This window comes from Drosophila sechellia, chromosome 3L (assembly GCF_004382195.2).
Source record: "Drosophila sechellia strain sech25 chromosome 3L, ASM438219v1, whole genome shotgun sequence".
NCBI lineage: Eukaryota > Metazoa > Arthropoda > Insecta > Diptera > Drosophilidae > Drosophila > Drosophila sechellia.
In genome coordinates, this window is record NC_045951.1 from 281,311 (window position 1) to 305,469 (window position 24,159).

General features: G+C 45.2%; 8 protein-coding genes and 1 long non-coding RNA gene across 14 annotated transcripts; 6 read left to right on the plus strand and 3 right to left on the minus strand.

Annotated features, from left to right (window-relative positions):
- The first annotated feature begins 35 nt into the window (after positions 1–35).
- On the plus strand, positions 36–7,080 carry LOC116800181 (uncharacterized protein C3orf38 homolog). Of its 2 annotated transcripts, XM_032718633.1 has the most exons (3): positions 36–459; positions 517–1,297; positions 6,995–7,080. In XM_032718633.1, the coding sequence occupies exons 1-2, from the start codon at positions 333–335 to the stop codon at positions 1,248–1,250; spliced, it is 861 nt and encodes a 286-aa protein (XP_032574524.1). In that variant the 5' UTR covers positions 36–332; the 3' UTR covers positions 1,251–1,297; positions 6,995–7,080. The 2 variants fall into 2 exon arrangements, with proteins under 2 accessions (XP_032574524.1, XP_032574523.1); XM_032718632.1 differs by lacking the exon at positions 6,995–7,080 and having other exon boundaries at positions 517–1,683.
- Positions 1,260–5,577, minus strand: LOC6610145 (serine/threonine-protein kinase PRP4 homolog). 2 transcript variants are annotated; one of them, XM_032718629.1, is made up of 9 exons: positions 5,419–5,577; positions 4,941–5,345; positions 3,907–4,864; positions 3,575–3,838; positions 3,267–3,499; positions 3,097–3,205; positions 2,498–3,034; positions 2,216–2,443; positions 1,260–1,414 (listed from the first exon to the last, which is right to left on the minus strand). In XM_032718629.1, the coding sequence occupies exons 1-8, from the start codon at positions 5,433–5,435 to the stop codon at positions 2,240–2,242; spliced, it is 2,727 nt and encodes a 908-aa protein (XP_032574520.1). In that variant the 5' UTR covers positions 5,436–5,577; the 3' UTR covers positions 1,260–1,414; positions 2,216–2,239. The 2 variants fall into 2 exon arrangements, with proteins under 2 accessions (XP_032574520.1, XP_002034754.1); XM_002034718.2 differs by lacking the exon at positions 1,260–1,414 and having other exon boundaries at positions 2,008–2,443.
- LOC6610146 (THO complex protein 7) lies at positions 5,780–6,855 on the minus strand. Of its 2 annotated transcripts, none has more exons than XM_002034719.2 (3): positions 6,769–6,855; positions 6,596–6,710; positions 5,780–6,531 (listed from the first exon to the last, which is right to left on the minus strand). In XM_002034719.2, the coding sequence occupies exons 1-3, from the start codon at positions 6,836–6,838 to the stop codon at positions 5,847–5,849; spliced, it is 870 nt and encodes a 289-aa protein (XP_002034755.1). In that variant the 5' UTR covers positions 6,839–6,855; the 3' UTR covers positions 5,780–5,846. The 2 variants fall into 2 exon arrangements, with proteins under 2 accessions (XP_002034755.1, XP_032574522.1); XM_032718631.1 differs by having other exon boundaries at positions 6,596–6,707; positions 6,769–6,853.
- Positions 6,844–10,628, plus strand: LOC6610147 (DIS3-like exonuclease 2). Of its 2 annotated transcripts, XM_032718627.1 has the most exons (5): positions 6,844–6,935; positions 6,995–8,130; positions 8,186–9,605; positions 9,659–9,778; positions 9,837–10,628. In XM_032718627.1, exons 1-5 carry the CDS (start codon positions 6,901–6,903, stop codon positions 10,261–10,263), a joined length of 3,138 nt encoding a protein of 1,045 aa, XP_032574518.1. In that variant the 5' UTR covers positions 6,844–6,900; the 3' UTR covers positions 10,264–10,628. The 2 variants fall into 2 exon arrangements, with proteins under 2 accessions (XP_032574518.1, XP_032574519.1); XM_032718628.1 differs by having other exon boundaries at positions 6,892–8,130.
- Positions 10,629–11,451: 823 nt separating this feature from the next.
- Positions 11,452–12,155, plus strand: LOC6610148. The gene is made up of 3 exons (XM_032718634.1): positions 11,452–11,561; positions 11,616–11,894; positions 11,950–12,155. Exons 1-3 carry the CDS (start codon positions 11,540–11,542, stop codon positions 11,985–11,987), a joined length of 339 nt encoding a protein of 112 aa, XP_032574525.1. The 5' UTR covers positions 11,452–11,539; the 3' UTR covers positions 11,988–12,155.
- Positions 12,156–12,203: 48 nt separating this feature from the next.
- Positions 12,204–12,792, plus strand: LOC6610149. The gene is made up of 2 exons (XM_002034722.2): positions 12,204–12,315; positions 12,412–12,792. The coding sequence occupies exons 1-2, from the start codon at positions 12,300–12,302 to the stop codon at positions 12,717–12,719; spliced, it is 324 nt and encodes a 107-aa protein (XP_002034758.1). The 5' UTR covers positions 12,204–12,299; the 3' UTR covers positions 12,720–12,792.
- LOC6610150 (transient receptor potential channel pyrexia) lies at positions 12,713–16,623 on the minus strand. The gene is made up of 8 exons (XM_002034723.2): positions 16,597–16,623; positions 16,292–16,535; positions 15,983–16,238; positions 15,611–15,900; positions 15,278–15,546; positions 14,638–14,713; positions 13,843–14,574; positions 12,713–13,782 (listed from the first exon to the last, which is right to left on the minus strand). The coding sequence occupies exons 1-8, from the start codon at positions 16,621–16,623 to the stop codon at positions 12,806–12,808; spliced, it is 2,871 nt and encodes a 956-aa protein (XP_002034759.1). The 3' UTR covers positions 12,713–12,805.
- A 1,466-nt stretch (positions 16,624–18,089) lies between these two features.
- Positions 18,090–23,615, plus strand: LOC116800987. Of its 2 annotated transcripts, XR_004361703.1 has the most exons (4): positions 18,090–18,194; positions 18,979–19,145; positions 19,734–19,926; positions 22,295–23,615. It is a non-coding gene; the product is annotated as an uncharacterized LOC116800987 (long non-coding RNA). The 2 variants fall into 2 exon arrangements; XR_004361702.1 differs by having other exon boundaries at positions 19,734–23,018.
- LOC6610151 (putative uncharacterized protein DDB_G0281733) lies at positions 18,201–18,972 on the plus strand. The gene has a single exon (XM_002034724.2). The coding sequence runs from the start codon at positions 18,265–18,267 to the stop codon at positions 18,766–18,768; it is 504 nt and encodes a 167-aa protein (XP_002034760.1). The 5' UTR covers positions 18,201–18,264; the 3' UTR covers positions 18,769–18,972.
- Positions 23,616–24,159: the final 544 nt, after the last annotated feature.

Sequence of the window (24,159 nt, forward strand, 5' to 3'; positions counted from 1 at the left end):
ACGTTTATGCATCATAGAAGAACGCGATTCTCGCTATTGAGAAGAAACCTTAAAATTATAAAATTATTTATTTCATCATAAAGTGCTTTATAATTTAATATTTACATAATAAAATTTAAGTTATAGGTAATTTCTCACATAATACACCAATACATAAATTGTGTTGCGCATAAACAAACATTCACAACGATATTGAAATAATGTCACTGTAGAGTGGGGTAACACTTTTAAATGTGAACGCAGGCTGGAAAGTATCAGCTGATCGGAAGGCCAAACTGGATAATAACAAAAATCACTAGATTGTTAGCGCCAAGTAAACAAGTATATTCGACATGATGATTTCAGACAGTCAGAAGAAAGGACTGCGGGAGTTACTTCTAAATGACAATAACTTAACTGTCCTGCTACAGTTGGCCAAATGCGCCACCAAAAATGTGTGCAAAACCGAAGACCCGGAGGGTAAGATTTAATTTTGGAATTTGCACAACCGATAATTATTATGTATTTAACTTGCAGAGGCCCTTCGTCTGGTCACTACACACATTCCAGACATTTACGTACTGCTTTCCAAGCGCGCTATAACGAAGGAACTCCTCTTTACGTATTTGAGCAATCGACGCGCTGACGCAGCCACAGACTTTAGCAAGGCAGACCTCATAGCCAAGGTTATACAGTATTGGAAGCAAAAGCATCAATCAAGCATAGAGCTTTCCGGAGACCAGACATCCAGCTCACTTCATAATCAGAGCGAAGAGGATTATCCCATTCACAAGATTGCGCGCAAGTTCGGCGAGTGGTTCTTCGAACGCTTCAACGCAGACGCCCTCAGTCTGGTGGATTTGTGGGTAGATGCGACCCTACATCTCACGATCAGAGCCAGTGATGGAATCAATGAGCTGGAGTGTACGACGGCTGCCGAGGTGTTATCGGCACTAACGAGCGCTAAGCAGCAGTTTGACTTTTACTTTAATCCGAACCTGACGCACGCCGGAATTCAGGGTCGAATGGACTCGTACGGGCAGTTCTTAGTGATCTGCTGCGGCACTCTGCACTCCCGTGATAGCTGCGTCGGAATCTTTGAATGTGCCTTCGGGCTACTGCGGGACCCCTTGGCTGACAACAACTGGAAACCCAAAAAAGTGAAGTGCTTACTTAAAAGTGAAGCTCAGCCCCCAGCCCCCTATCTGTGCTCGAGCGAAATTCTGCACACAGCTCTGGAGCTGCCAGTATCCACTGATGACTTGAACTAGCGGACTGTTATGTATCAGCGCGTCCACATGAAGTATAATTTCAAAAGGTACTGAATACTTACTTGGACAGAACTACAGTAATCAATTAGCTCTATGAATGTTCTAATCAATATACTCACGAGTTGAAACTGCAAGGCGTAGAACAAATTTGTTGACAGCCCAAACTGCAAGATTAAAGAAAACAAATTTATTAAAGAAGTGTGGGTTAAAAAAGGTGAGCTGAATCTGACAGTTAGTCACTCAGATTTAAGCTTATATGCCTGATACTTTCTTCGAGCAACCGAAGACCACTACTTGTTGCAGCGATAAAATGTTATATTTTACCAAATTAATTATTTTTGTCTACTACTTAACAAATTCATAATATAATCATTAAAATACTTTTAGGACATCCAATTTACGCAAAAAACTATATATATTCAAAAATCTTTAATTCGATTGTTTTAGTTATTGGTAATATTAGGTAAATCGGAGGGACAAAGAGCGTTTGAATTGTATAAGGTATCCTTTGCAAAATCGTGATTATAAATTATTACCAGTTCAGCCAGCCACAAGGCCATGTGTTAATACGTTTCACAAAACAGGTTGAAACTGTACTTATGTGTATTTATATATAGATACATAAATACATATACATATACATATATTTATATATATATATATATATATATATATATATATATTGTGTTTGTTTGGCAAATCCGTCACATGCATTTTATACTATAGCATAAAAATATTTATATACACACAGGAAACATTAATTGAATACCAATATTTTGTATAATTCGGTTCTCAAAACGCGCCGTAGAGCTTAAAACCACAGAACATATTTAGATCGATTGTGTAGATGTAATGATCTAGTGATTTTTGGTTGAGCAGATGTATCTAAAATAACAAACGATAACTAGTAGCTAACGGCTGAGTTGGGGGAATTGTTGTCTTAGGACTATGCCAAATTAAATTACGTTTCATTGCCTTCGTCGGTCGATTTACATCTTCTCCTGTATGAATGGATGAACTAGTGCCTGGTTAAGGGAGATCCGTTTAGCCGGATCCAAGGCAAACATGTTCTCTAGAAGATCCTTGAGCTGGGTGACCTTGCGATGTTGATCGTCTGGCAAGTTTTGGTCAGCAATTAGTTCCTGCTGCAGGCTACGCGAAGGTTTGACTACAGGCATTACAACAATTTTTTCCTGTGGATGTACAAAATTGGCATTAGATTCTCTCTTTATATCAAAAACACTTACCCTCTCAGTGAGCTTATCTATTTCATGGTAGAGAAAGTTGCAGCTTTGGTCAAAATGCTGTTCTCTAAATTGGCCTTTTCTGATAATTCGGTTTGGTATCTTTCCTTTTACGTCCATGAAAAACTTTAGCATCTGATTGTTACTCTTCCCGCTAAACAGAATCTTTCCTGTGTATAACTCATAAATTGTGCAGCCAGCAGACCAGGTGTCGATTCCGTAGTCATAGGGAATACCCAAAATGATCTCTGGTGAGCGGTAGAACCGCGATACCAAGTACGGTGTTATTTCGTTGTCGCTGATTGCCGAGGCAGAACCAAAATCACACAATTTAAGTATCAGATTATTTTCGTTTACCAAAATGTTATCCGGCTTAATGTCAGCATGCAAAATACCCGTCTTTTTTAACAATTTGAGTGCTAAGAATAGCTGCTGCGTGTAGCTACGCACTGCTTTGATGTGGAGTCCCACATTCTTGCCATACTTTTTAAGTACTTCCCGCAAATTCATTGCTAATGGCTCAAACACCATACAAAGATGCTATAGTGGAAATATAATGAGTGCAATTCAGTCGACACTAAGTTGTACAAACGATGAATTACCTGCTTGTGAAAGAAGTGACGATACAGTCGAAGGCAGTGGAAACGATCCTCTGGATCGGCGTCGTTCAGCTTTTTTAATATTTCTAGTTCCCGCAAGCCAGTTTTGTGCCTAATAAAAGAAACAAACGGCATAAATAGACCTAACAAACAACAAATTACAAAATACTTACATTATTTCGTTGTTTCGTATGATCTTAATGGCTACATTAGCTTGCCCACGAGCTTGGTCTCTGCCACGCACTACGTTGCTGAAGACACCCTGGCCTGTGTATCCATTCACTAGGTATCGATTGTCCAAAACTTCACCGATACGAACTCGGTAATAACCTTCAGCGTCGTCCCAGTTGTCTGTGAGAGCGGGATTTTCGTGTTGATGCTTATTTTGGACTATTGTGTTGGGTGACTGGTGGGATTTGAACTCGGAATTAATAAATGGGATGAAGAATTTGAGTTTGAAATTTACAATTTTGCGACTCACATCGAAATTGGAATCCACGTCTTGGTCGGCGAACATATCCCACTCGTTTCGTTTTTCCTTTGCGGAGCAATTCTTTTGGCTAGTCGAGTTATCCATATCTTCGTGTTCCTTTGGCATTTCCGAGATAAGGGGATTCGGGCAAGGCAACGTGGGCGACGGCGTTCTTAAAGGTCTTTCGCGTTGGGATGACCCTTGTGAAGTACTTCGAGACTCGTACGAGACCGAGTTATGAGGAGCTGGCGATTCTTGCCCAGTTCCCAGCTTCTGATTACAGTTATAAGACAAAAACAATAAGTTTACAGTAATAAATAATAAAAAAAATGTTTGCCTACCTTGAGTAGCTCCTCGCGCTTCTTTCTACGTAACTCAATGATACGTTCTTCGTCATCGTCTTCCTCCAAAATGTCAATGTTTACGTTCACCTCCTCATCACTGCTCTCCTTGTCTAGCTTATTTTGCCCCTCGCTCAGCGAACCCTTGTACCGATCTCTATCCCCGTTGTCTGTCCCGCTGCGGGCTCCTCCGCGCCCGCCACCACGATCCCGGTCCTTTTGCCGCTCCCGCTCTCGTCGCCTGTCTGACTCAAACTTACTGCGGCTGTGCGACCGCTGCATACGACTCGGCCGAACGTCTCGCTCCCGTGCACGACCTGGTCTCATATCAGTGGGTGGCGGCGGCCTATCCAATCCTCGCCGATCCCGGTCTCGGCTATGGTCTCGTCTTTCCCTTTGCTTGTCGCGGTTTATTTCCTGTCGTAGGTCCTCCATGTTGCGGTTGCGGCTCCGCGGTCGGACCTGCGTCTGCTGATCTGATGCTCGGCGACGTGGGGGTGAATGGTCGCGATCCCTCGAACGACGATCCCTACGGCAACGGCTTCTCGGAGCTGCTGGGAGCGGAGATGCGTGGCGCCTTCGTTTCTCGGGCGTAGGCGAGGGGGTTCGCTGGCCTCCGCTAGAATCATCCAACAATATAACATCGGATTCATTTGAGTTATGCGTGGTAGACTTTTTAATATTAGCATGTTTACTGGTTGCAGTAGCCAACGGCGCTGCAGACTTGCTGGGTTGGGGCTGCGGTACGGATGTGACAGCTTTGAGCACTGATTTGGTGTGGACAACCAGCTGCTGCGAGTGTGTGTCTGGGAGGAGATCGCCTTTATCCTCCGCCTCTGGATCCGACATATAGGCGCCCAGGCGCGCCTGCAGAAGGGCCTTCTGACGCATCAATTCCTCCAAATTAAGCTCGTCTTCAATAATAGACAAAATAATAGGACTGGCTGCATCGGCGGGCCTGAAATCAAGAATGAAAAGTTCAAACACCATATGAATTACGAAATCGCTCCCCCATGGCATTTCACAATACTTACACATCGCTTTCGCTGCTAGAACTGGCCACCTCCAGGACGGGCAGCATCTTATTCTGAATAGTTTTGGTGATTTCTTCAACAAGGCTGCTCGGATCCGTCGGAAGTAGGGGTTTGCCGACACGGAAATCGGCTCCGTTCCGGCTGGCCTTCTGCATGATTTCTGTGAACTTGCTGCTCAGTCCGCAATTTTGTGATAGTTTTAACTTTGCATTTTCCGGGGCGTCAGACTCGTTTGTGGATTCGCTAGTTCTGTGGGGTCGTTTTTTTGCTTTCTTCTGCTTCTTGTGGACATGCCTGTCCTTTTCGGTCTTGCCAGTCGAGGATTTTTTATGTTTTTTGTGCTTTTTAGCTTTTTTGTGCTTGGTCCGACGCTCCTCGGTCTCGCTGTTGTTGCTGGAGTCGTAGCTATTCGGTACAGGAGGGGAGCAACCCAAGTCAATACACACCACATGCGGTCGGCCTAGTAAAATTAACTTACCTATTGTCGTCAGCCATTATTTGATTGTTTAACACTGTAAACTGCAGATGTGCGCACACAGTGCGTTCATAAGGTGTTCGGTAATTCTTTGCAGATGGCTAATGAAACTTATAATTTTCCTCTTATCGTGTTCTTCCTCTTAGTAGCTTTTTTAGTGTGACTGCACGCCGGACAAAAGTAAATACGTTTTGAAAATACCTCCTGGGATTTCGGAATAATTTCTAGTATATTTGTAAGTAAAAAAAAAATGATTAAAATCTAATTTTGTAACATCAATTTTTACCCCCCTCCCCAACGTAAATTATTGTCTTTTGCGCAAGTCTAAATTGGAAATAATAACGAAGGAATTTCAAAACAACAGTTGAATTTTTATATTATAGTTCATGACATTTTATTTGTTTTTCATTGTACATGCTAGCTCTTCTAACCTAACTGGCAACAGCTACATCCACGTCGTGCTCATCTTTGTCGATGCTTAGCTCAAGCACCGTGTCCTCTTCTACGGACATGGCTTTAGAATCCTCCGTGGAGACTGAGTGAAATTTGGGCTCGCCGCGGGCTCCTTCGAACTTTGTGGGAGTGCTATTGTTGAGATCGTCGTCTTCATCGCTTACCTCCATGATCCCATTGTCGTCTAGGTCCGGCTCAGAGCGGGCATCGCAGTCGCTTGACGAGGAGGATGCCGAGGATGAGCTGTTGTCCTGGTCCAGCTGCTGTTCCAGCTCGTGAATCGTGTACATCAGCAAAGTGAAGTCATTGCGTCGTTTCTGAAACTTGCGCTCCATCTTTAGCTTCTTTTGCACCAAGTCGTCAATCTCCCTCCTAATGGTCTCAATGTGTCGTTGTGTTTCGCTGCGGTCCGGTTGGTCCTGGATGAGCGAGGCCAGCAGGTCGTACTCCATCTTGTTCTTGCGAATCTGCTTGGCAGTGATTAGCTCCTTTTTACTGGATTCGATTTCCGCTTTAGCCAAAACAATACTTTCTTCGTGGTGTTCAACTAATTGTGTGTAGTTGTCACGCTCACCGGCGATCATCTGCAGAGTCTGTACGTTCTTCAACGCAGTAAGCTTGCACTGGGCGAATTGGGCCATCAGTCGGTCGTACATGATGGGACTGAAATTCGGAAAAGAAGAGATATGTACACCATGTTTTGAATCACACATATCAAATTTCTTACTTGCTGTCCGGCGAGTCACTGGCCCACTTCAGGAACTGTTTTAGCAACACTACTATTCTCCGATCCTCCCCAGTTCCATCCCCATCAATCAGCAGGCGCTGCTTTATGATTTCTTCTGGAAGATCAGTTTAAATATCTATTCCCAAATGCGAAAATAAACAAAAACAACTTACCGTCATTCATCTCCATTAATTTCCGAACTACCGTATCGGAGTGTGGCCGAAGCTGACACTGCTCCGACATACCACGCAGTACGGTCCTACTGTACTTGTCCTATCATTTTAATTTGGAGAAAGTATTGAATTATGCCTTCCCTTTTATATCCCGCCCATAGCCAAGTGTAGTGCCGTAAACTTTCGGACATCAGCGAATCCCATTAACTAAGTGCACTTCTTGCAGAATGTCGGAAACGTCAAGCGTCGACGTGGATGCGGACCGAGATGGCAAAAAGATTGGGGAGGGCCTCCGACAGCGCTCGCAACGTCTCATTGTCCGCCTCCAGCAGATGCAGAGGGAAATGGAGTCTAATGCATCCAGCAACGACCTATCGGCCAACCAGGTCGTTAATTCGCTGCAGCCACAAATTTGCTGGGCGGAAGCACGGCCACATCCCAAACAATCACAACCATCTGCGCGGAGCAACAGCAGGCAGGCCATTCCTTACGGTGTGCCAGTATCCGCGCCAACGCCGGTAGCTATGCCCTTGCCCTATCACGTAGCATTCGCGACCTACCAGGCGACCATGCAGATTCCCTGCGTGCAACCACTTTCGCATATGCACGTCGTGTCTAGTCCCAGCCATCGGTTAATGGCGAAAAAGAAGTCGAAGCGGACGCTTCGAAATGAGGTGGAGGCTCTTCAGGATATGGTCAAACATCTTTCACACATCTCCCCAGATGTTAACGCGTATGCCTGCCAGCTGATACGTAAAAACGAGATCCTTTCTCAGCTGGAGTGGAGTCAAACCAGGTCAGAAGCACAACCGCAACAGGTTGGGTACCAGGGTCGGCATCGCCACGATTCTGAGGTCTCATCTACAAACAATGGAAGTCATGTACAGCAGCACCCGAAACTAGCACGAAGGCAACGCAATCGCAAGAAAAACGATGGATCCTGTAGCAATGGGACCCAATCGCAAAAAACCGAACTAGAGGCCATGCGGTCGTACATAAACAAGATTGTCCAACGTTACGTGGGCATGGATCACAAGTTGTCGGAAGACCTGATTTTCAAAGGTAACTTCTCCGACCTGGAAGCGCATGCGCAGAGACTAGTTGCTGCGGGTTATGGGCGAATTGTAGAAGAGGAAATCCGGGTAAACCGGAAGAACAACAGACAGGCCTTTATTATCATGTCCACAGATCGAGAAGCACTCGAACGAGATGGCATCGTGCTCTTGCCAGTGGCCCGGCGCTATGCCTTCGAAGGTGACAAAGTGCGTGCATTCGTGCTAAACCCTGATACCCAGGGCAGTTCAAAGACAGCTGAGCCCTCGTCTGGTGGAATCACTGGTGGGAAGCCGTCTTTATCTCTTGGTAAGTTTATCGGCAAACTTATAATACTTTCGAATGATGATAATATCCTATCAAGCGGATGGTGAGGAGCTTTCGGACAATACCGAGTCCCAGGGCTCTGAGTCCGATACCGACAACGTGGTCGTCATATCGTCGGACAACTGCCCCAAAGCGTTTGTCATAGCAATAACTAAACAAACTGAGCTCCGCCAGATCGTGGGAACCATATCGTTTACGAACCCCACCAAGCTTTGTGACGACCAGCTATTCTACAAATTCCGACCGTACGATTTGCGTGTCCCCATGGTCTACGTTCCGAAGGATGCCTGTGCCGCCCACATCGGAAACAAACAGCAAACAGACGTGTCCGGCCTCTTATACCTAGCCAATATACTCGAGACAGATTGCAATGGGCACTGCATCGCTGATCTGATCCAGCCGGTTGGACGCGTCGGTAATTTGGACGACGAACTTAAGGCAATTCTGTTTCATAACGGTCTCCGGGATATAAAGCCATTTGAGCAACGATTTAACGACATTTTCTCCCAGCCGTCTCCTCCGATAAGCCAAGACGATCTCCATCAGCGAAAAGACTTAAGAAAGATGTGCATATTTACTATAGATCCGATGACTGCTCGCGATTTGGATGACGCCGTTTCTATAGAGAAGCTAGGCGACAATGAATATGAGATTGGCGTCCATATATCCGATGTTTCGCACTTTCTGATAGAGGACAATGAACTGGATAACATAGTGAAGGAACGCTCTACGTCTATTTATTTAGCCAACGAGGTAATCCACATGCTGCCTCAGTCTCTATGCATGCGATGTTCCCTGCTCCCTGGGGAAGACAAGTTCGCTTTTTCTGTCTTCTGGCGAATGAACGGGGAGGGAGTCATGCTACAAAAGGAGCCAGAATTTTGCCGCACAGTCATTAACTCTTGCTCGCAATTTGCTTATGAACACGCTCAAAAGATCATCGACAACCCTAATGAGCGGTTTACCGAGAACGACTTCCCGACCATCCTGAATGGATTTAATCCCGATGATATCAGAAATAGGGTACTGTGGCTTCACGATATTGCAAGCTCCATACGTAAGACACGTTTAGACAACGGCGCACTAACAATTAACAATGCCAAGCTACGCTTCGTCCTCGATCCAATTAGTGGCGAACCGTTGTCATTTGAAGTGGAGAAACAGCGAGAGGCTAACCGCCTGATTGAAGAGTTTATGCTCCTGGCCAATCAGGCAGTCGCCCGCTTTATACACGAATCTTTTCCGGATATCGCTGTACTGCGTAACCACCCTCCGCCACTTACTAAGTCCCTTAAAGCTTTACGGGAAAAGTTTCTTGCTCTGGGTTTCGAATTGGACTACAGCTCGTCTAAGGCGCTCCAGGAGAGCATGGTGCGTTTGTGCAATGAGGCGCCCAATCCTGTCGCAATGAATGCCTGCCTCAGCCAGCTTTTGATGAAACCAATGGCCCGTGCAACGTAAGTGTCTCAGTTTTCAAATAATTACTCTTCTCACAATTTTCCCCCTTTAGATATTTTTGCAGCGAGGGTAAATCGGAACCGGCCGACCTGTGGCACTACGCCTTGTCCATACCCATATACACTCACTTTACTAGCCCAATCCGTCGGTATCCTGATATTATGGTGCACCGGTAACTGTCACATACTTTTTAAGTTCGCCTCCCGTACTTAGAATTTCCTCCACTCTAGACTTTTGGCGGCGGGACTTAAATATTGTACACCGCCTAGACGTACCCCAGATGATCTGCACACCTTAACAAAATTAGCTAATGAGCGCAAGTACAATGCAAAAATGGCCGGAGACGACTCTGCTAACTTGTACTTCAAACGCTATGTTCACAACAAGCAGGGCATATACATGCGTGCTGTGGTCATTGAAATATTTCAGCATATGATGAACGTAGTTACTTTAGAGTCGGGCCACGTTATAAGCATTAACTACAAAATGCAAAAGGTCCTCGTAGACACACACGGCGCACCCAATTACATTCTTATTGCCGAGCGAAACTTAAAGCAGTCACCTAGGAAGTTGCAGCTGCTTTCCGTGGTCCCCATATGTCTGATCATTTGGGATAAAAAACTAACTGGATTTTTAAAGATGGGAGAACATATTTAGGCAAAAAAGGAGCAGATGTAGAGTTCTTCCCGTAGGAACAACCCAAAGCAACAGCAGCGTATTTTTTCAATATCCAAAACTGTTTATAACTTTACACACAGAGGGGACATCAGTTTTGTTTAAGAGATTCCTTCTGTTTCAGCGTCGTTAAATGAAAGAGTTATGCAAAATCGAAAAATACACCAAACTCACTCTTTTGAACCACATTGTGGGTCCGAGCTTTATGCTGGACAAAAATTGACTCTGTGATGCCTACAATTTCGGTTTGCATATCATAAGCTTGTAAAAATGTATGTACATATGTGCTATGTAAAATCAAGGCTTAACTGCTTATCAATAAAACAATCAAGTTAACCGGAAATGAACGCACTAAGCTTATATTTTAATGATTTTAGATTGAAGAGTCCCCTTTTTGGATCATGCTGACCAATGTTAATCCAAAATAAAGGTCATTTGGGGTCACTAGCGATAACGTTAACGGCAAAAGTTTTAAGCATGAGGATTTTTAAATAAAATTTTCAATCGACGCAGAAGTAGCTACATCGTCTGAAATGTCTAGTTTCGGAATATTTGGTAGGTTGACCAGGTCGTGGAATCACCTATTGCAGCTGACGGTTTCTTTTTAGGCGTCGTCCTGCTTATAGTTGGAATTATTCACAGCCACTGTGATTATCATCCAATAATATAAGGAAACTACAGTCTAGGTTCCAATGCACGCAATCCTGCCTGACCACCCCTGAGTACAATCCTGTCTGCAGGACTGACATGGTGAGCTACGACAATGAAAGCAAATTGAAGTGCGCAATCAAATGCGGGTTAAGTAAGTACACACTAGCTGCACAAAAGTCTTCAGATCGCATCCTTGTAAAACTACTTCCACAAACATTAAAATTCTATACACGGGACAGTGCCGAACACCGCCAAGAGAATCATTACCGCGTCAGTCTGGTAGTGTCAGCGAATGAATGATGCAAACATGTAAGTACCTAGGGTATAATTCACACTACATTTTAAAATAAAGACATGTATGTATGTATGTATGTGCATGGATAAACATGTGCATATGATTTTTAAAACATTGTTCACATAATGCGTATACTGGTTATAAATTCCAATTCCTGAATTTACAGGAAAGCGAAACGTGCTTTACATCCTCAAAGAATCAATTGCGTTTATCTGGTAGGCAACCGGCCTATAAATAGGCGTCACTGGGTTTTCGGGGACCTCAGAAGTGCCTCGTATTTCAAGCGAAGCGGAAGCAAGAAACTCTCCCGAAATGGATTGGATCAAAATATTTGGTAGATGCTGTGACGACCTGAGATCAGCGACATCAACTTAGACTCTAATTTCAGGTCTTGCCCTGCTATTGATTGGAATGGCGCAGTGCCACCCGCAGTTCGATAGCGGAAACCCGTGGTTGCGGCCTCGTCAACCGACTGAACCTACGATTTCTCCGGATGCAGGGAGCAGCACCCCGACCAACGCTGCTCCATCAACCACCCCGTCCCCGCGCTATTTCGCCTGTTTCCATTCATGCCCGGCCACCAGCGAGTACAATCCAATCTGCGGCAGTGATAACGTGAACTACTACAATGAAAACAAGTTCAACTGCGCCTTGAACTGCGGCCTAAGTGAGTATATAGGCTGCTCCCCAGATTCCTTTCTAAAACACCTTCTTTATTACAGACATCCGGAAGGTGCACAAGGGAATTTGTCAGACTTAGTCTAGATCGCTTGACTTCAGTTCATTTGTGTATGTAAGCATGAACGTATTGCAAATACTCTATTCATCGTCTGATCGATGACATCAGCGAATATAAATATGAATGTACATACATGCATACTTAAGTACATACATACATAAATAAAAACTTAGCGCTGTTACTGGTATATGCACGGTGTATGACCCCAAAAAACTCAGAATCTCTTGCTTCCAATCAGTCGCAGTCGGGTTGCTTGTCTGTTTGCCTGTAGCGCTAAAGTCTCCATCATCTATTACTTATTTATTGACGCTTTGTAACAGTAAATTTAAAAAAATGGTTTACGTATTCAGTAAGTCGAGGCCACACATTTATATATATATACATACGTACATATATATATTTACATGTTACATATATACGTACCTTGCGTTCATCTCACTCGCAGCTCTTGTGGTGTTGATCTTTCCCGTCTTGTTGTTGGGTGCACCATGGGAAGGCCCACATCCTAAGTCTCAGGTGGAATACATCAGCAACGACAAGAGAGTTGATTCTGGCTTCGCCAACCCCAACATCGTGCCCATCACCCAGCCGTCAGTCGTGACGCAAACAGCTCCTCCTCCACCGCCAAATTCCAAAAACTTCGCATATAGTCCGATGACGCAGAGCTGGACCCTTATTGCGCCAGGCGATCCGCTGCCCAATAATGACACCCTCGTCTGGAACCAGAGCAATGACAAATGGCTCACTCGCTAAGCAATGCAACCATCGATGGCTTTGCTTTAATCATTGTGTATTAATATTAAAATAAATATAACTAATTCACTGACCCGGTGTAGGACTTAGCGGTGGTGACGATTGTGACTGGAGGCCACAGACTGACCCTGCTGCCGCAGCCGGCACAACTCGTCGGTACTGTAGTTCAGCTTTCGGGTTGCGTTTTCTGAGAAACGCTCGAACTTGGCCACTAGGTCCATCAGTTGGGTCTTGATCGCCTGCACCTCGGCGTGCACTGCGCTTAGGACATTAGCCTGATTCTTCATCTGTACTGTTTCCTCCGCCTCCTGGCGGAACTGCTGCGGCACATTTGTAGCGGATCGGGGGCGCAAAAGCTCGTGCATGTGAAATAAATTCTGTGGAGCCTTCTTTGTGGTCCCCGTGGCAGGTTCTGTCTTGAGGAAATCCGTGTGGAGCGGCTGCTGCTGACGCTGTAGACTGCGGCTGAAAATGTTGTAGTTGTTTTCGAACTGGCGGCGTCGGAGGCTCTGGTTTCTGTCGCGCCGTTCGGCCACTAGCTTGTAGACATTTAACTTAATGTCCTCTGGCAACTGATTGTCCCGGGGGTCGTTGGGCCTTATAGTGAACTGAAGTTTGTCCCGGGACGTGCGCAGCAGAGCACTCCTCTTACACAGCTGAATAAGATTGGTAGGCGCACTTCGCAGCAGGCGGGAGAAAAATAGGCTTTCCAAGCGTGACACAAGCTCCGCTTGGCGCACGAGACGATCGAGCGTGGCGCTCACTTGCAAGCCTTGGATGTCGCTTACGGCCAATCCCACCATTAGATTGGTTAAAATTACCGTAACAAGAAGCACGAAGGAGAGAAATATGATGTGAGCGGTGACGGGGAATTTGACTGCATAGTCCCCATAAAAGATGTCTTCAAACTCCAGTTCTCCAGACATCATCGTGATAGACTTCAAAAAGGACCATGTGATGTTCTCAAAGGCAGGATAATCATTGAAGAGCACGGCAAAGCTGAGGCCAAAAGCCACCAGCAGGCATATGTAGGCGAGCAGGAATTTCGCAAAGTTAACGGCCACTAAATATGTACACAAGTAATTTACAGAATACCTTCAAACCAATGATCTAGCATATTTACCCTTTGTAAACATTTGAACATATACGCCAAATATGGGGAATCTTCCCACCAACATCATTAGCTCCAGCCAGACGAGCAATATCACTATAGCTGCCACGTGATGCTGCCACACCGGCACTGCCGTTAAATCGTCAGTTCGCACCGTCTCCGGGGTTACACATAGGAGCACACCGGTTCCAATAGTCCATTGCAGCCAGTTCTCCCAATATTTTGCGTAGCCACGAAGTCCGTGTGCCATTTGAAAGACCTCTTTCCCCAGCAGAATTAGGTTTAGTATGATCACCAGATATCCAATAGTTGAAACGTAACCTGGAGCCACGCACAACTCCTCCTTCTTGCAGCAGCGGACATACACCCAAATTACATAGAAAGTGAAAAGGATCACGAAAAGCGTATGATACGCGAGGCTCATAAGGAAGAACTTCCGAATGCGACGCCACTTAAGAAAGAGGAAAGTTTCGCAAAGCGGGTGCATGAGAATGCGCTTCTGTCCCACTTCTATCAGGGAGAGCAGTAGCTCGGTTTCTCCCCGATCCATCGAAGAACTGGGTACCAAAAGCCGGAAGTCTAGCTTTATCTGACAGTCGACGTCACCGATTTCCTGATCGTTCGCCTTTATCGAACAGTCCAGCTTTTGCATTAGTTTGGGTATGATCTCAGGAGTGCGCCTTACTATAAATGATAGTGCCGATACACGCCCGTCCGTCCTGGCGGTAATATCCGCCCCGTGTTCTGCGAATAAAAATTACCATTTAGTAATGCACACATCGCTTAAAAGATGATACGGGTCCTTGCCTATGAACGTGTACACACAACTGCTAAATTCATTCAGTGCTGCAATGTGCAGCGGTGTATATCCATAGTTGTCTGCCTGTAAGTAATAATCATAGATTATTCTAATCGTAAGTAAGTGCTTGTTTCTTCGATTTAATGGAGCCTTTTTGTTAATATTTTAGGGGTTTAACTTTAAGAATGACGTAAAGAGCCACTGGTGCCTTACACCTTACACGTATGCAACGTATTCTTACTAAAGTCACTGGATTGTATCATTTGATTTATAACATTTGATGAATATTAACATGCTATGCTAGGAATCGAACTCATCTCGAGATCCTCCTTATAAAATTATATTTTATGTATTCTAGCATATAAGCGAATGGTAAGTAGCCAATTAAGGATCAATATAAGCCTTTATATAAAATTCTTATCGTTGTCTCACAAGTTGGTTATAGTTATAGTTTTATACTCTAACTTTATTTAATTAAAATAATATTCCGAAACAACGTTTTTGAAGATTTCGTTGACCCTTCCTCATTAAGAAAAGGAAAGCTGTTTATACTAATATCTTCATTATCATTTACTTTTTAGTAGGAAAGACACATTATATTGAATGATAGTGTTTTGTGACCAGCATTCATAGGAATCTGCCGCCTACCTTGTTTACATCCGCTCCCGCCTTTAGCAAGGCATTGCAGCAATCCAAACTCCGCGACTGCTTAACGATGGCGGCGTGCAACGCGGTTCTACCATCTCGGTAGACGGCGTTCACATTGGCTCCGTAGGAAATGAGTAAATCCACGGTGCCGATTGACTGCGAAAGGCAGGCGAGGTGCAATGGCGTCTGATGGCTGGCGTTACGGCAGTCCACCTCAGCACGGTGTTCCAGGAGCAAGCGAGCACATTCTACGTAGTCGTTTTCGGCAGCTGCAATTTGAGGATTTACCAATCCATTATGCAAAGCACTTGTAACCTCCTGGCCCCTACTCACCCAAGTGCAGGGCCGTAACCTTTCCCTCGCCAAACTGCGATCGCACGTCGGCGTTGTGACTGAGAAGAAGCTGGACGCATTTGGCGAATCCTGCGGCGCTGGCGGTGTGCAGGGGAGTTTCGGTGTACACCTGCGGTGTGTTTGGGTCGGCTCCGTACTTCAGCAGGATCTCAACGCAGTCCACGGCGTTCACATCGATGGCATAGTGCAGAGCGGAACGCTTTTCGATCCCAATGTTGATGCTCGCTTTTCGCCGCAGCAACAGCAGGATGCATTCAACGCTTTTTGAGCTAATAGGGAGTCCCTTGATTAAAACTACGTGTCTGGTGCTGTGTACATGTGAGGAGCGCAATTAAATGAATGCCCTCTTACCTGGCCGCACAGTGCAGCGACGTGACCTCCTTCCTGGCATCCCAGCGATTGGGGTCAGCGCCGAAGTCGAGCAAAACCTTCGCTATGGGAGCGTTTGCCCGACAGCAGGCGAAATGCAGTGGGGTCCGACCTCGACTGTCCGCCACATTCGGGTCCGCGTTGTAATGTTTTAGTAAGAAGAGAGTATTCTCAACGCTCCCGAATACCGAGCAGCAGATCAGTGCCAGATTACAGTCAGCAGAGTCGGTCATTAGTTCTATGTGGAGGTTAGTCTGGGATATGTTAGGTACCGTGCTGTGAGGTACTCACCCAGGAAACAGCCGGATTGAACCATGTCCACGACATGCTTTCCGCCTGGAGACTCGTTCAGGGTTTCCTTAATCTCGTCGAGGTCCCACAGGATCTGGTTCTGCTGTTGGCGCGCAAATATTTCGTGCGCCTCGTCGCTGAAAACTCCGGCGCTGTTGGCCTCACTGGAGATGCTCCGCTTGTCCAGGAGCAAGTCTACATCCGCCGTCTGATCGCTTTCCGAGTTCCACTTCAAGTCGTTTTCCTTCCAAAACAAACAAAGGAATTGCAGGCGGCTGACATGTAGGCCAAGTCGTTTTACTTACAATAATTGAAAAGCGCACGTTCTCCATCTTAACGCCGCCACTTCTGTCTGCGCCGATTTGTTTACACTCCCGTGGCCTAAACAACAATAAACTTTTGGCTGCGGCCGAGTCGGGCGGCTGTTCAGCTGGCTCCGGCTGCTGTTCGGGTCGGCCCACCCCTTCTTGTAGGGGTCGACTACTTACACTTACTCGCGGAGATAGGCTGCGATCGCCAATAAGTCATGGCACGCAAATAATTACCCCAGGCCAATATGTGCGGACACTCAAAATCTCTTGTGCCCCTAATTTCTGTATTGCGGCATGTGTGGCGACGTTCACTTGTGCGACCGGTTTATTTCGATATTTGTTGGAATATCTGCATGTCTGGCAGATTCTTTGCACCGCTGGCAATGGCAATCTGTGCTAATTTTTCACGTTCGCAGCTGCTCCCCCCACGTTCCACCTTCGCAGTTGCCACTGATCCGCCACTGGATACCTTAATTGTGTGCACGACCGACGGCAGCTAAGTTGTACGGCGAACTGAACCGATCGTTCCAGATCTCTGCTTCCAGTGCCAACACTTCGCACTTGTTCATTGCAAGTCTACTTGCCGTACGGACGAGTGAGCGGCTAGCAAAGTGCGTGAATATAAAACAAACTGTTAAATAGCCCGCCAAACAATCTCTAGACGCCAGCCCTGGCACATTGCCATATTCAACTTGAAATACACTATATGTAAGTTAGGGGTAGTATTTCGTTGAGAATGTCTCATACTTCGACATATATCGCTGCCCTGTCATAATTATAGGGATTTTTGCAGTTATTATACACGTTAGACGTAGAGTAAGTGTGTACTAGATCCATTGAAAAGTACCTAGTACCTAGACAGCAGATGTGGCAACGCCCATTTTTACAATCTACCAAACCGCCCAAAAATGCAACACCCACACCTATGAAAAGTGTTTTGTTTGTTTTCTTGTCATTATTTTATTAGTCGCATTGCCAATTGCAAAAAACGGTATACCATCTAATGCACACAAGCTGTCCAAAATGTTTTTTATTTTATATTTATTTTTCCTGGGTAACGGGTGTCTCATAGTCGAGAAACTACTATGCGACTTTATCGTTCTCTTCTGCTTTTATTTCCAAAACAGATCAACAGAACATGTAGAGTGCAGATTATAGTTACAAATTCATAGAAGACATAAATTACCCCTCGTTAGAATTTCCCAAGCAATACTGAGTCAGTATACTTTTGCAGTATTTTTTAGGATTTTTTGTATATACAAAATGGACGATATGAAGTGAAAAACCACTACTTTAAAATTAAGTTTTTTGCTATGCCCTTGAAGATCACTAAAATATGATGTCGGCCATCGTTTTTCAACAAACGAGAGCGTGTTCCTGTGTGCTCATCACGATCCGTAACGCCAGCATTCGGGAAGAAATCGTCCCCAAAAAACAGTCTCTGCTGGCTGAGACAAGAATAACGCCCAGCTGTGCGGGCAGAGCTATAAAAGGGCGCGCAGGCAACGCGCTCTATCCAGTTGAAAAGAGTGCGTTGTAAAGAACAGTCATAAGCAGTCCGCTAAGAGATTAGTAGCAACTACGAAGTGAAGGTGTGTGTATACCATATTCTCAAATTTCTCTTCGTGTCGTCGCAAATAAAAACCTTGTAAGATCATCGAAATGGTGGCGTACTACGACGAGTGCGACGCAGCCGAGAATCCCAAGACCCTGACCGACTGGGTCCGTAACTTCCGCGTTAAGCGCCAGAAAATGCGTCGCAAGTTGAGAGGCGCTGGTAGCGACCTACGCGTGAACGCCATTTTGTCGACGGCCCTGCTCCACGCGGAGCACGAGCTGCGTAGAAAGCAGCAGGAGCGCTTCAGTCGCTGGCTGGATATTCAAACACGGTTTGTGCCCCACGGCAGAACACACTGCGCCAGTGACGCGTACTCTGTAGTGGCGACCTCGACCACCAAGGCTGCCGCAGAAGCAGAGGCGGAAAGCAATTTATGGAGTAGCGAGCTTAGTAGCCTCGACAGTTTTATGCGTAGCTTGAGCAGCAACAATGGCAACCAAAGCACCAGCAACAACAATAACAATGGGAGCAACAGTTATACGGGCGCCAGCAATAACCATAACAGCAACAATGAGCAGCACAGCTGCGCCATTGCCGTGGCCAGTTAGTTAGACAGAGACGACCGTATGGTGCGCACTTTATGTGTATGCACGGCTGACACACGCATCTATATAAACAAAATGGCGTCAGGATGGGAAGAACAGTTTGGTTTTCCAAACTGTTGTTTGTTCAAATACCATTGTTCAAATACGTAGCTTTAGCCATATTTGTCTTCTGTTAAAATAGTTTTATTACGACAACCCATTTCTCATTTGCAGTCGCAAACATGTGCAAGGCTGTTGTAGATTGTAAAGAAAGAATGAAGGATTGGAAGAGTGTGAGGAGACTCTGAGCAAACGGCCTTCAAATCGAAAGTGGTGTGAGTCATGCTGCCACCAGATATCCATGCGAAAAGCCACCAGGCATTGGTCACGGAGCACACTCGGTTTGTAAATAAGTATATTTTTTTAGTTAAATAACGTAACTTAATGAGTGTGGCGAAATAAGAGGTCGCTTACAGGCATTCCAAACGTCACGAAATCGGTCAGACAAAGACAAAAAAAAACTCGATATACTTACACAATGCATACACACTTACACATCTACATGTCGCGATGGTGTGTGAGCATGAACGCTCGTGCTATTTTTGTGTACACCAAGTTGAGCTACTTTTGTGGTCCGATGTGTCGAGAAATTCGATTTCGAATTCAATTCGAACGTTCGTCATCGCCACTTCTGCGAGTTACATACGGTTCATATTGAATCACTAGCGCTAGAAAACGGGCAATATTGCAAAGTAAACGAGTGAAAGTCGAAAACAACCCAACTATTAACTGTAAATGTACTTAAAGTAAGCATACAGAACTGATATTTGATAAAACGTAAAATAAAACTATTATAATTATTAACTGTTAAAATCAACGTTGCCTTTATTTATTATTCACCCAGACCAGTCTCAGATTTGTTGCTAGGCAAGCACCAACCCTCTCCCAGTTTGACATAACCCGCACCTATAATGAATTTTGTTTTGCAGTTTCCTGCTCCTCGCACGTTAATGGCAACGATGATGAGGAACGGAACACAAACAAGAAACTACGTCGCAGTGGGTCACTGAATGAATCCGCGTCCCGGTAGCAACAATAGTTCGACTATGGCTGGTACTGGTAAAGAAGAATCCCGAATCCGATCGTCGCAGTGACGATGACGTTGCGTTGTAGAGTTACTGAGTGAGTCTCAACGTCTGTCCGAGTCCCCCTACGTCCAACGCCAGGCACTGAGTTACGCAAACCAGCCGATGGCCGATTCTACACAGATCGCCGGAGCAGGGAGCAGCAGCAGCAAACACCACCGAGTCTCCTTTGCATGCCAATGCCCATGCAATTCAGTCGCAGCGGACAGAACATTGGGGACAAGGCGGAATGCGCGCGGCAGCAGCTCCAGCTCGCATCAGCTTACCTGCGTTTGAAGCTCTCGTTGCCAACCACCGACAATCACCACCTATTCTGCATTGAACGCTTTGCAGCTGCTGATCACCACCCACCCATCCGCACAGATACACGGTATTTGGTATATCAGCTGCGAACAAAATATTGCTTTTTAAACAAAATTCCAGAGAAAAGAACAGCGGAACAGAAAATTTATCATCGAAACGACACTGAGGAACTGCTGTAATCCTTTTGGGTGAACACCTTGTGGGATTGTTATTGTGATAAACAATTGAATGGCAGTCGTCGAGTTTTTATCTTTATCTTTATTCGCTCGGTACACTTTCCTGGACTTCTCTTTCACCGTTTATGATTTTGGCAAGCGATTATTGGACCCTTTGCATTCAAACTCCCCATATTCCTAATCAATAGGCTAGATAAGGCCGCTTAAATCTTTGTAGCTGCATGTCACAGTTGATCGGTTCCTGTGGGTGCATTTGTTTGATGGGATTACTTTGCCGTCTTCAAGTATTCACGGTCTTGAGGGCACCAGACGAGGATCTTCCAAGCAAATTTAAACGGAAGCCGGCGTGAAAGAGTGTGTAGACTAGGCACGACCATCACTTTTCGTTTTTTTTTTTTTTTTAGCGTTGCATCGCAGTTGATCGGTGCCTGCGGGCATGTATAAATGGAACCTAGCGAGGCGGAAGCTTGAGCTCTTTAATTCTATGACCCCAAACAACGCTCCTGCGACAGCAAGCCTTCAATTAGAATATGTGCAAAGAAGCATAACTAATCAACTGAACAAGCGTAAAAGCTAAGATAAATGCAACCGATATCTTTTCTTTCGTATTTTGTAGAAATACATTTTCATGGAGTGATAATCTACAGGGAATACCACGTCGCCGCTATGGTCCCGCCCAATTCATGTAATTTTATGTTTTTATGTTCAAAAACATTTTTTGTCTTGTAGCATTATGGCTGCAGTTGAATGTACCTGCCCATAATTAATGCCTGCATATCAAGAGTAATTGATGCTAAAACGCAACAGGGAAAACATTCTGAACATCGAACAGGGAACATCGGCCTCTGTAAGGAATGTGCAATCGATATCCTTTTCTCTCGTATTTTATAGAAATACATGTTGTGGAACAGTTTAGATGCTATGGAATTATACCACGTAGTTGGACCACGACACAAATTTAATTTAAGTATGGAGAAAAACGTTTTTCTGTTTTCAAGCTGTTGCCGTTGAATGTGCCTGCCCACATCTCATCTATAGCTTCTGAGTTAATCCAACAGCGAACCGTCTATTCTTGGGACCGCGTTTGAGAAATGGTTGGATCTTTACATTGCTCATTTAATACTAAAGTTAATCTTCTTTCCCATTGACCTAGAAACTTATTTATGAATTCATTGCAGTTTTTATAATAAGACTTCGGTTTCATGCAACCAGTCTTATCAATCACATAGTTGACTCACCTGTGCACATTTGCCTGTATTGAAACCAACCGAGAACATGTAGCAAAATTTCTTGAGGCAATGGGAATCAAATGCCAACTTGAAAGCAATAACACCAACACTAAGTCGTCGCAGTCCAACATCCATACTACACGTCGAATTCGAATTGATGCCGCTGGTCAGGTCTGAACCCAACTAGAACCCGCTTACACCTGTTTTTCAGCAATTTTTCTGGCCAGGATGTGGATTATTTCTAACAGAAACTTCGTTTGTCTTGAGCATCGCTAAGATTGGCCGTTTGACCCTTCCAAAAGTGAGATTCTAAGCAGCCTTAAATTTATTTTACAATTCTTACAGCGGTGCCGCACAGTTGAGTGTGCCTGTGGGCATCGATTAAGCAATATTTGATCCGAAGGGCAGGGCAGTGGAACGTTCCGTTGATGAAGATGTGCGCCGCTCCGAGCTGGCTAAGTCTACTGCTGTGCTGCTGCAAATCGTTAAAGGGAACCCAAAACGATGCATCAAGTCCATCCAGTTAGCCTTCTCTTCCTAAGCACAGCTCACCTGCGCTACAACGACAATCAATTCAAGCGCACCTGCTTCTGCAAGCGAGCACAACGTCAAATGAGCATCGAGCACAGAAAGCAAGCAAACAACCAGGTTAATGGCATCCTCTGCTGACAATGAACTTTACGCCTTTACATTGCAGCCAAGAAGCCTCTTAGTGCATATTCAACTACCAGCACAGAGCTTCTCAATGACTGGAGTAAGCATTGTTATAACCGCATCGGGTCCTGACCGAGTCCGACTTGGGTGCCTCTGGCCGCAAGATCTACATTGGGACAGAGCCAGAATAGGAGCGCTTATCTCGCGCAATGATGTGCTGAGCTGAACCTATGCACGTACTGCATTGCACCGCACAGATATGTGCGTTCGGTCCACGCTAAAGGGAATCAAATGCGTTTGGACCGAGAGCCGATACACCGCACCATCACCAGTATTCGCTGTGAAGTGAGCTGATGTGTTGTCGTTGTTACAGGGCTGCTGCTGCAACTGCGCCACAGGTATCCTCGCCTAGCGTCGGTAACTATCATTTGTCAATTTCAGCGGCCGGCAGTGTACATCAAACATTGAAGTCCGGAGGCCGGAGTGGCATGTCATTTACGGCAGTTGTGAAACCAGCAATTGGTGCTCAAGCATTCGATTTCAAATCTGAAGAATGAAGACTATCGACGCAGACTTCCAGAATGGAGCGCACGAAGGACAAAGCACTTCGATCACCAGCGGGTTGTCGTTTTACTTGCACTTTCCTTCCGTAGGTAGCCCAGAATTCGAGAAAACCCATATCCATCGCAAAGGGAAACAAATGCGATTAGTGTTTGAAGACCAACCTGGGTGTGCAATGTGTCGCACCAAGATTAGCCAGTTGAGCCCATAACTCCTGGCTCGCCGATCATCGTACCGCAAAAGGGAATCAAATGCGAGGTGGTACTACAGCAGTCGAGCTCCTCGTTGAGCTCCTGGTTTAAGTCGAACTCCCAACTGAGCTCCTGGTCGAGTTCTTCGCTTCAGCGTTATTATCGTAAAGGGAATCCAACGCGATGTACAGCGACAGCGGCAGGCAGGGTCACCCAATACACAAAGGTATACGAATATGAGCAGGGTTCTAGTCCGTGCAATTACGCTTTTCAGAACCTCTCACAAACTAATCTGCACGTGTCTAAATCTGGCTGCTATCTGCAATCTGCCAGGCGCGACATCATATTCGTCATGTTGGTCTCAAAGGGAATCCAAGAGACACGCGCCCCGCGGTACAACCAACTGAAGACCAAATAGATTTTGTTATGCATTATTAACCATGCATTTTAGAAGTCATATCCTGTTTTCAAATCTATGTATTCTAAACGAATCGTTTCATTATCTTGTAGGCTTGTATAAACCTTTAATTTATTACTTGTAAACCTTTCCTCTAAGAGTCTATGCGGACATCCGACTTCGCTGACGATTGCATCGCGACTGCATTACCCTAGGATAGACGGTCCGGTCTAGAAGTAGCAGCAAGAGTCAGTTAAATATCAGTACCGCTCTTAGCACAAGATTCCTGGCAGTAAGATGAAGTGGATGCACCGTACATAGACGTTTCAAACTGCAGAGGACCATTTGACCCCCGAACCAAGGCAGGGAGACCATAAATACACAGGCGGAGGCGGCAGTGCTGACACTCAATACCTTCGAGTTTCAACACTCTACCTTTTACATATATTTACTGGTCATTCAATCACCAAATTCGCATCCTGGGTCTATTTGGAGCATATTAAGAACGAACACTACACGGCGTAGGAGCACCACACGCTTTGCTCATTTATATTATGAGAAGTCCTAAAATCCTCCTCGGATCATTCTTCATTATCTGCATTTGGAGCAACAAGTAGGCTGGAGGTATCATTTCTTCGCTAAGCACCATCGAATTTACACTACTGGCTTGGGATAGCACCTAATTCTTTGAGGGTTTCGGCACTGATGACGACTTCAATCCTTGTTTCAACCCGTACCCCTTCGAACCAATATAAAAGT

What these genes read in the sequence shown, in the direction of transcription:
- LOC6610147 (XM_032718627.1), top strand. Translation starts at nt 6,901, where the DNA reads ATGCCTTCCCTTTTATATCCCGCCCATAGCCAAGT. An exon ending in TATCCCGCCCATAGCCAAGT is followed by an intron (nt 6,936 to 6,994) that starts GTAGTGCCGTAA and finishes CACTTCTTGCAG; the next exon opens with AATGTCGGAAACGTCAAGCG. An exon ending in GAAGCCGTCTTTATCTCTTG is followed by an intron (nt 8,131 to 8,185) that starts GTAAGTTTATCG and finishes TATCCTATCAAG; the next exon opens with CGGATGGTGAGGAGCTTTCG.
- LOC116800181 (XM_032718633.1), top strand. Translation starts at nt 333, where the DNA reads ATGATGATTTCAGACAGTCAGAAGAAAGGACTGCGGGAGTTACTTCTA. An exon ending in CAAAACCGAAGACCCGGAGG is followed by an intron (nt 460 to 516) that starts GTAAGATTTAAT and finishes TTTAACTTGCAG; the next exon opens with AGGCCCTTCGTCTGGTCACT.
- LOC6610151 (XM_002034724.2), top strand. Translation starts at nt 18,265, where the DNA reads ATGGTGGCGTACTACGACGAGTGCGACGCAGCCGAGAATCCCAAGACC.
- LOC6610150 (XM_002034723.2), bottom strand. Translation starts at nt 16,623, where the DNA reads ATGGAGAACGTGCGCTTTTCAATTATT. An exon ending in TCGCTGCACTGTGCGGCCAG is followed by an intron (nt 15,901 to 15,982) that starts GTAAGAGGGCAT and finishes ACTCCCTATTAG; the next exon opens with CTCAAAAAGCGTTGAATGCA. An exon ending in TGTTCAAATGTTTACAAAGG is followed by an intron (nt 13,783 to 13,842) that starts GTAAATATGCTA and finishes GTACATATTTAG; the next exon opens with TGGCCGTTAACTTTGCGAAA.
- LOC6610145 (XM_032718629.1), bottom strand. An exon ending in TCTAGCAGCGAAAGCGATGT is followed by an intron (nt 4,865 to 4,940) that starts GTAAGTATTGTG and finishes TCTTGATTTCAG; the next exon opens with GCCCGCCGATGCAGCCAGTC. An exon ending in AGCGCGAGGAGCTACTCAAG is followed by an intron (nt 3,839 to 3,906) that starts GTAGGCAAACAT and finishes AACTGTAATCAG; the next exon opens with AAGCTGGGAACTGGGCAAGA.
- LOC6610148 (XM_032718634.1), top strand. Translation starts at nt 11,540, where the DNA reads ATGGATTGGATCAAAATATTTG. An exon ending in GGATTGGATCAAAATATTTG is followed by an intron (nt 11,562 to 11,615) that starts GTAGATGCTGTG and finishes CTCTAATTTCAG; the next exon opens with GTCTTGCCCTGCTATTGATT. An exon ending in CGCCTTGAACTGCGGCCTAA is followed by an intron (nt 11,895 to 11,949) that starts GTGAGTATATAG and finishes TCTTTATTACAG; the next exon opens with ACATCCGGAAGGTGCACAAG.
- LOC6610146 (XM_002034719.2), bottom strand. Translation starts at nt 6,838, where the DNA reads ATGTCGGAGCAGTGTCAGCTTCGGCCACACTCCGATACGGTAGTTCGG. An exon ending in ATTAATGGAGATGAATGACG is followed by an intron (nt 6,711 to 6,768) that starts GTAAGTTGTTTT and finishes CTGATCTTCCAG; the next exon opens with AAGAAATCATAAAGCAGCGC. An exon ending in AGTGACTCGCCGGACAGCAA is followed by an intron (nt 6,532 to 6,595) that starts GTAAGAAATTTG and finishes TCCGAATTTCAG; the next exon opens with TCCCATCATGTACGACCGAC.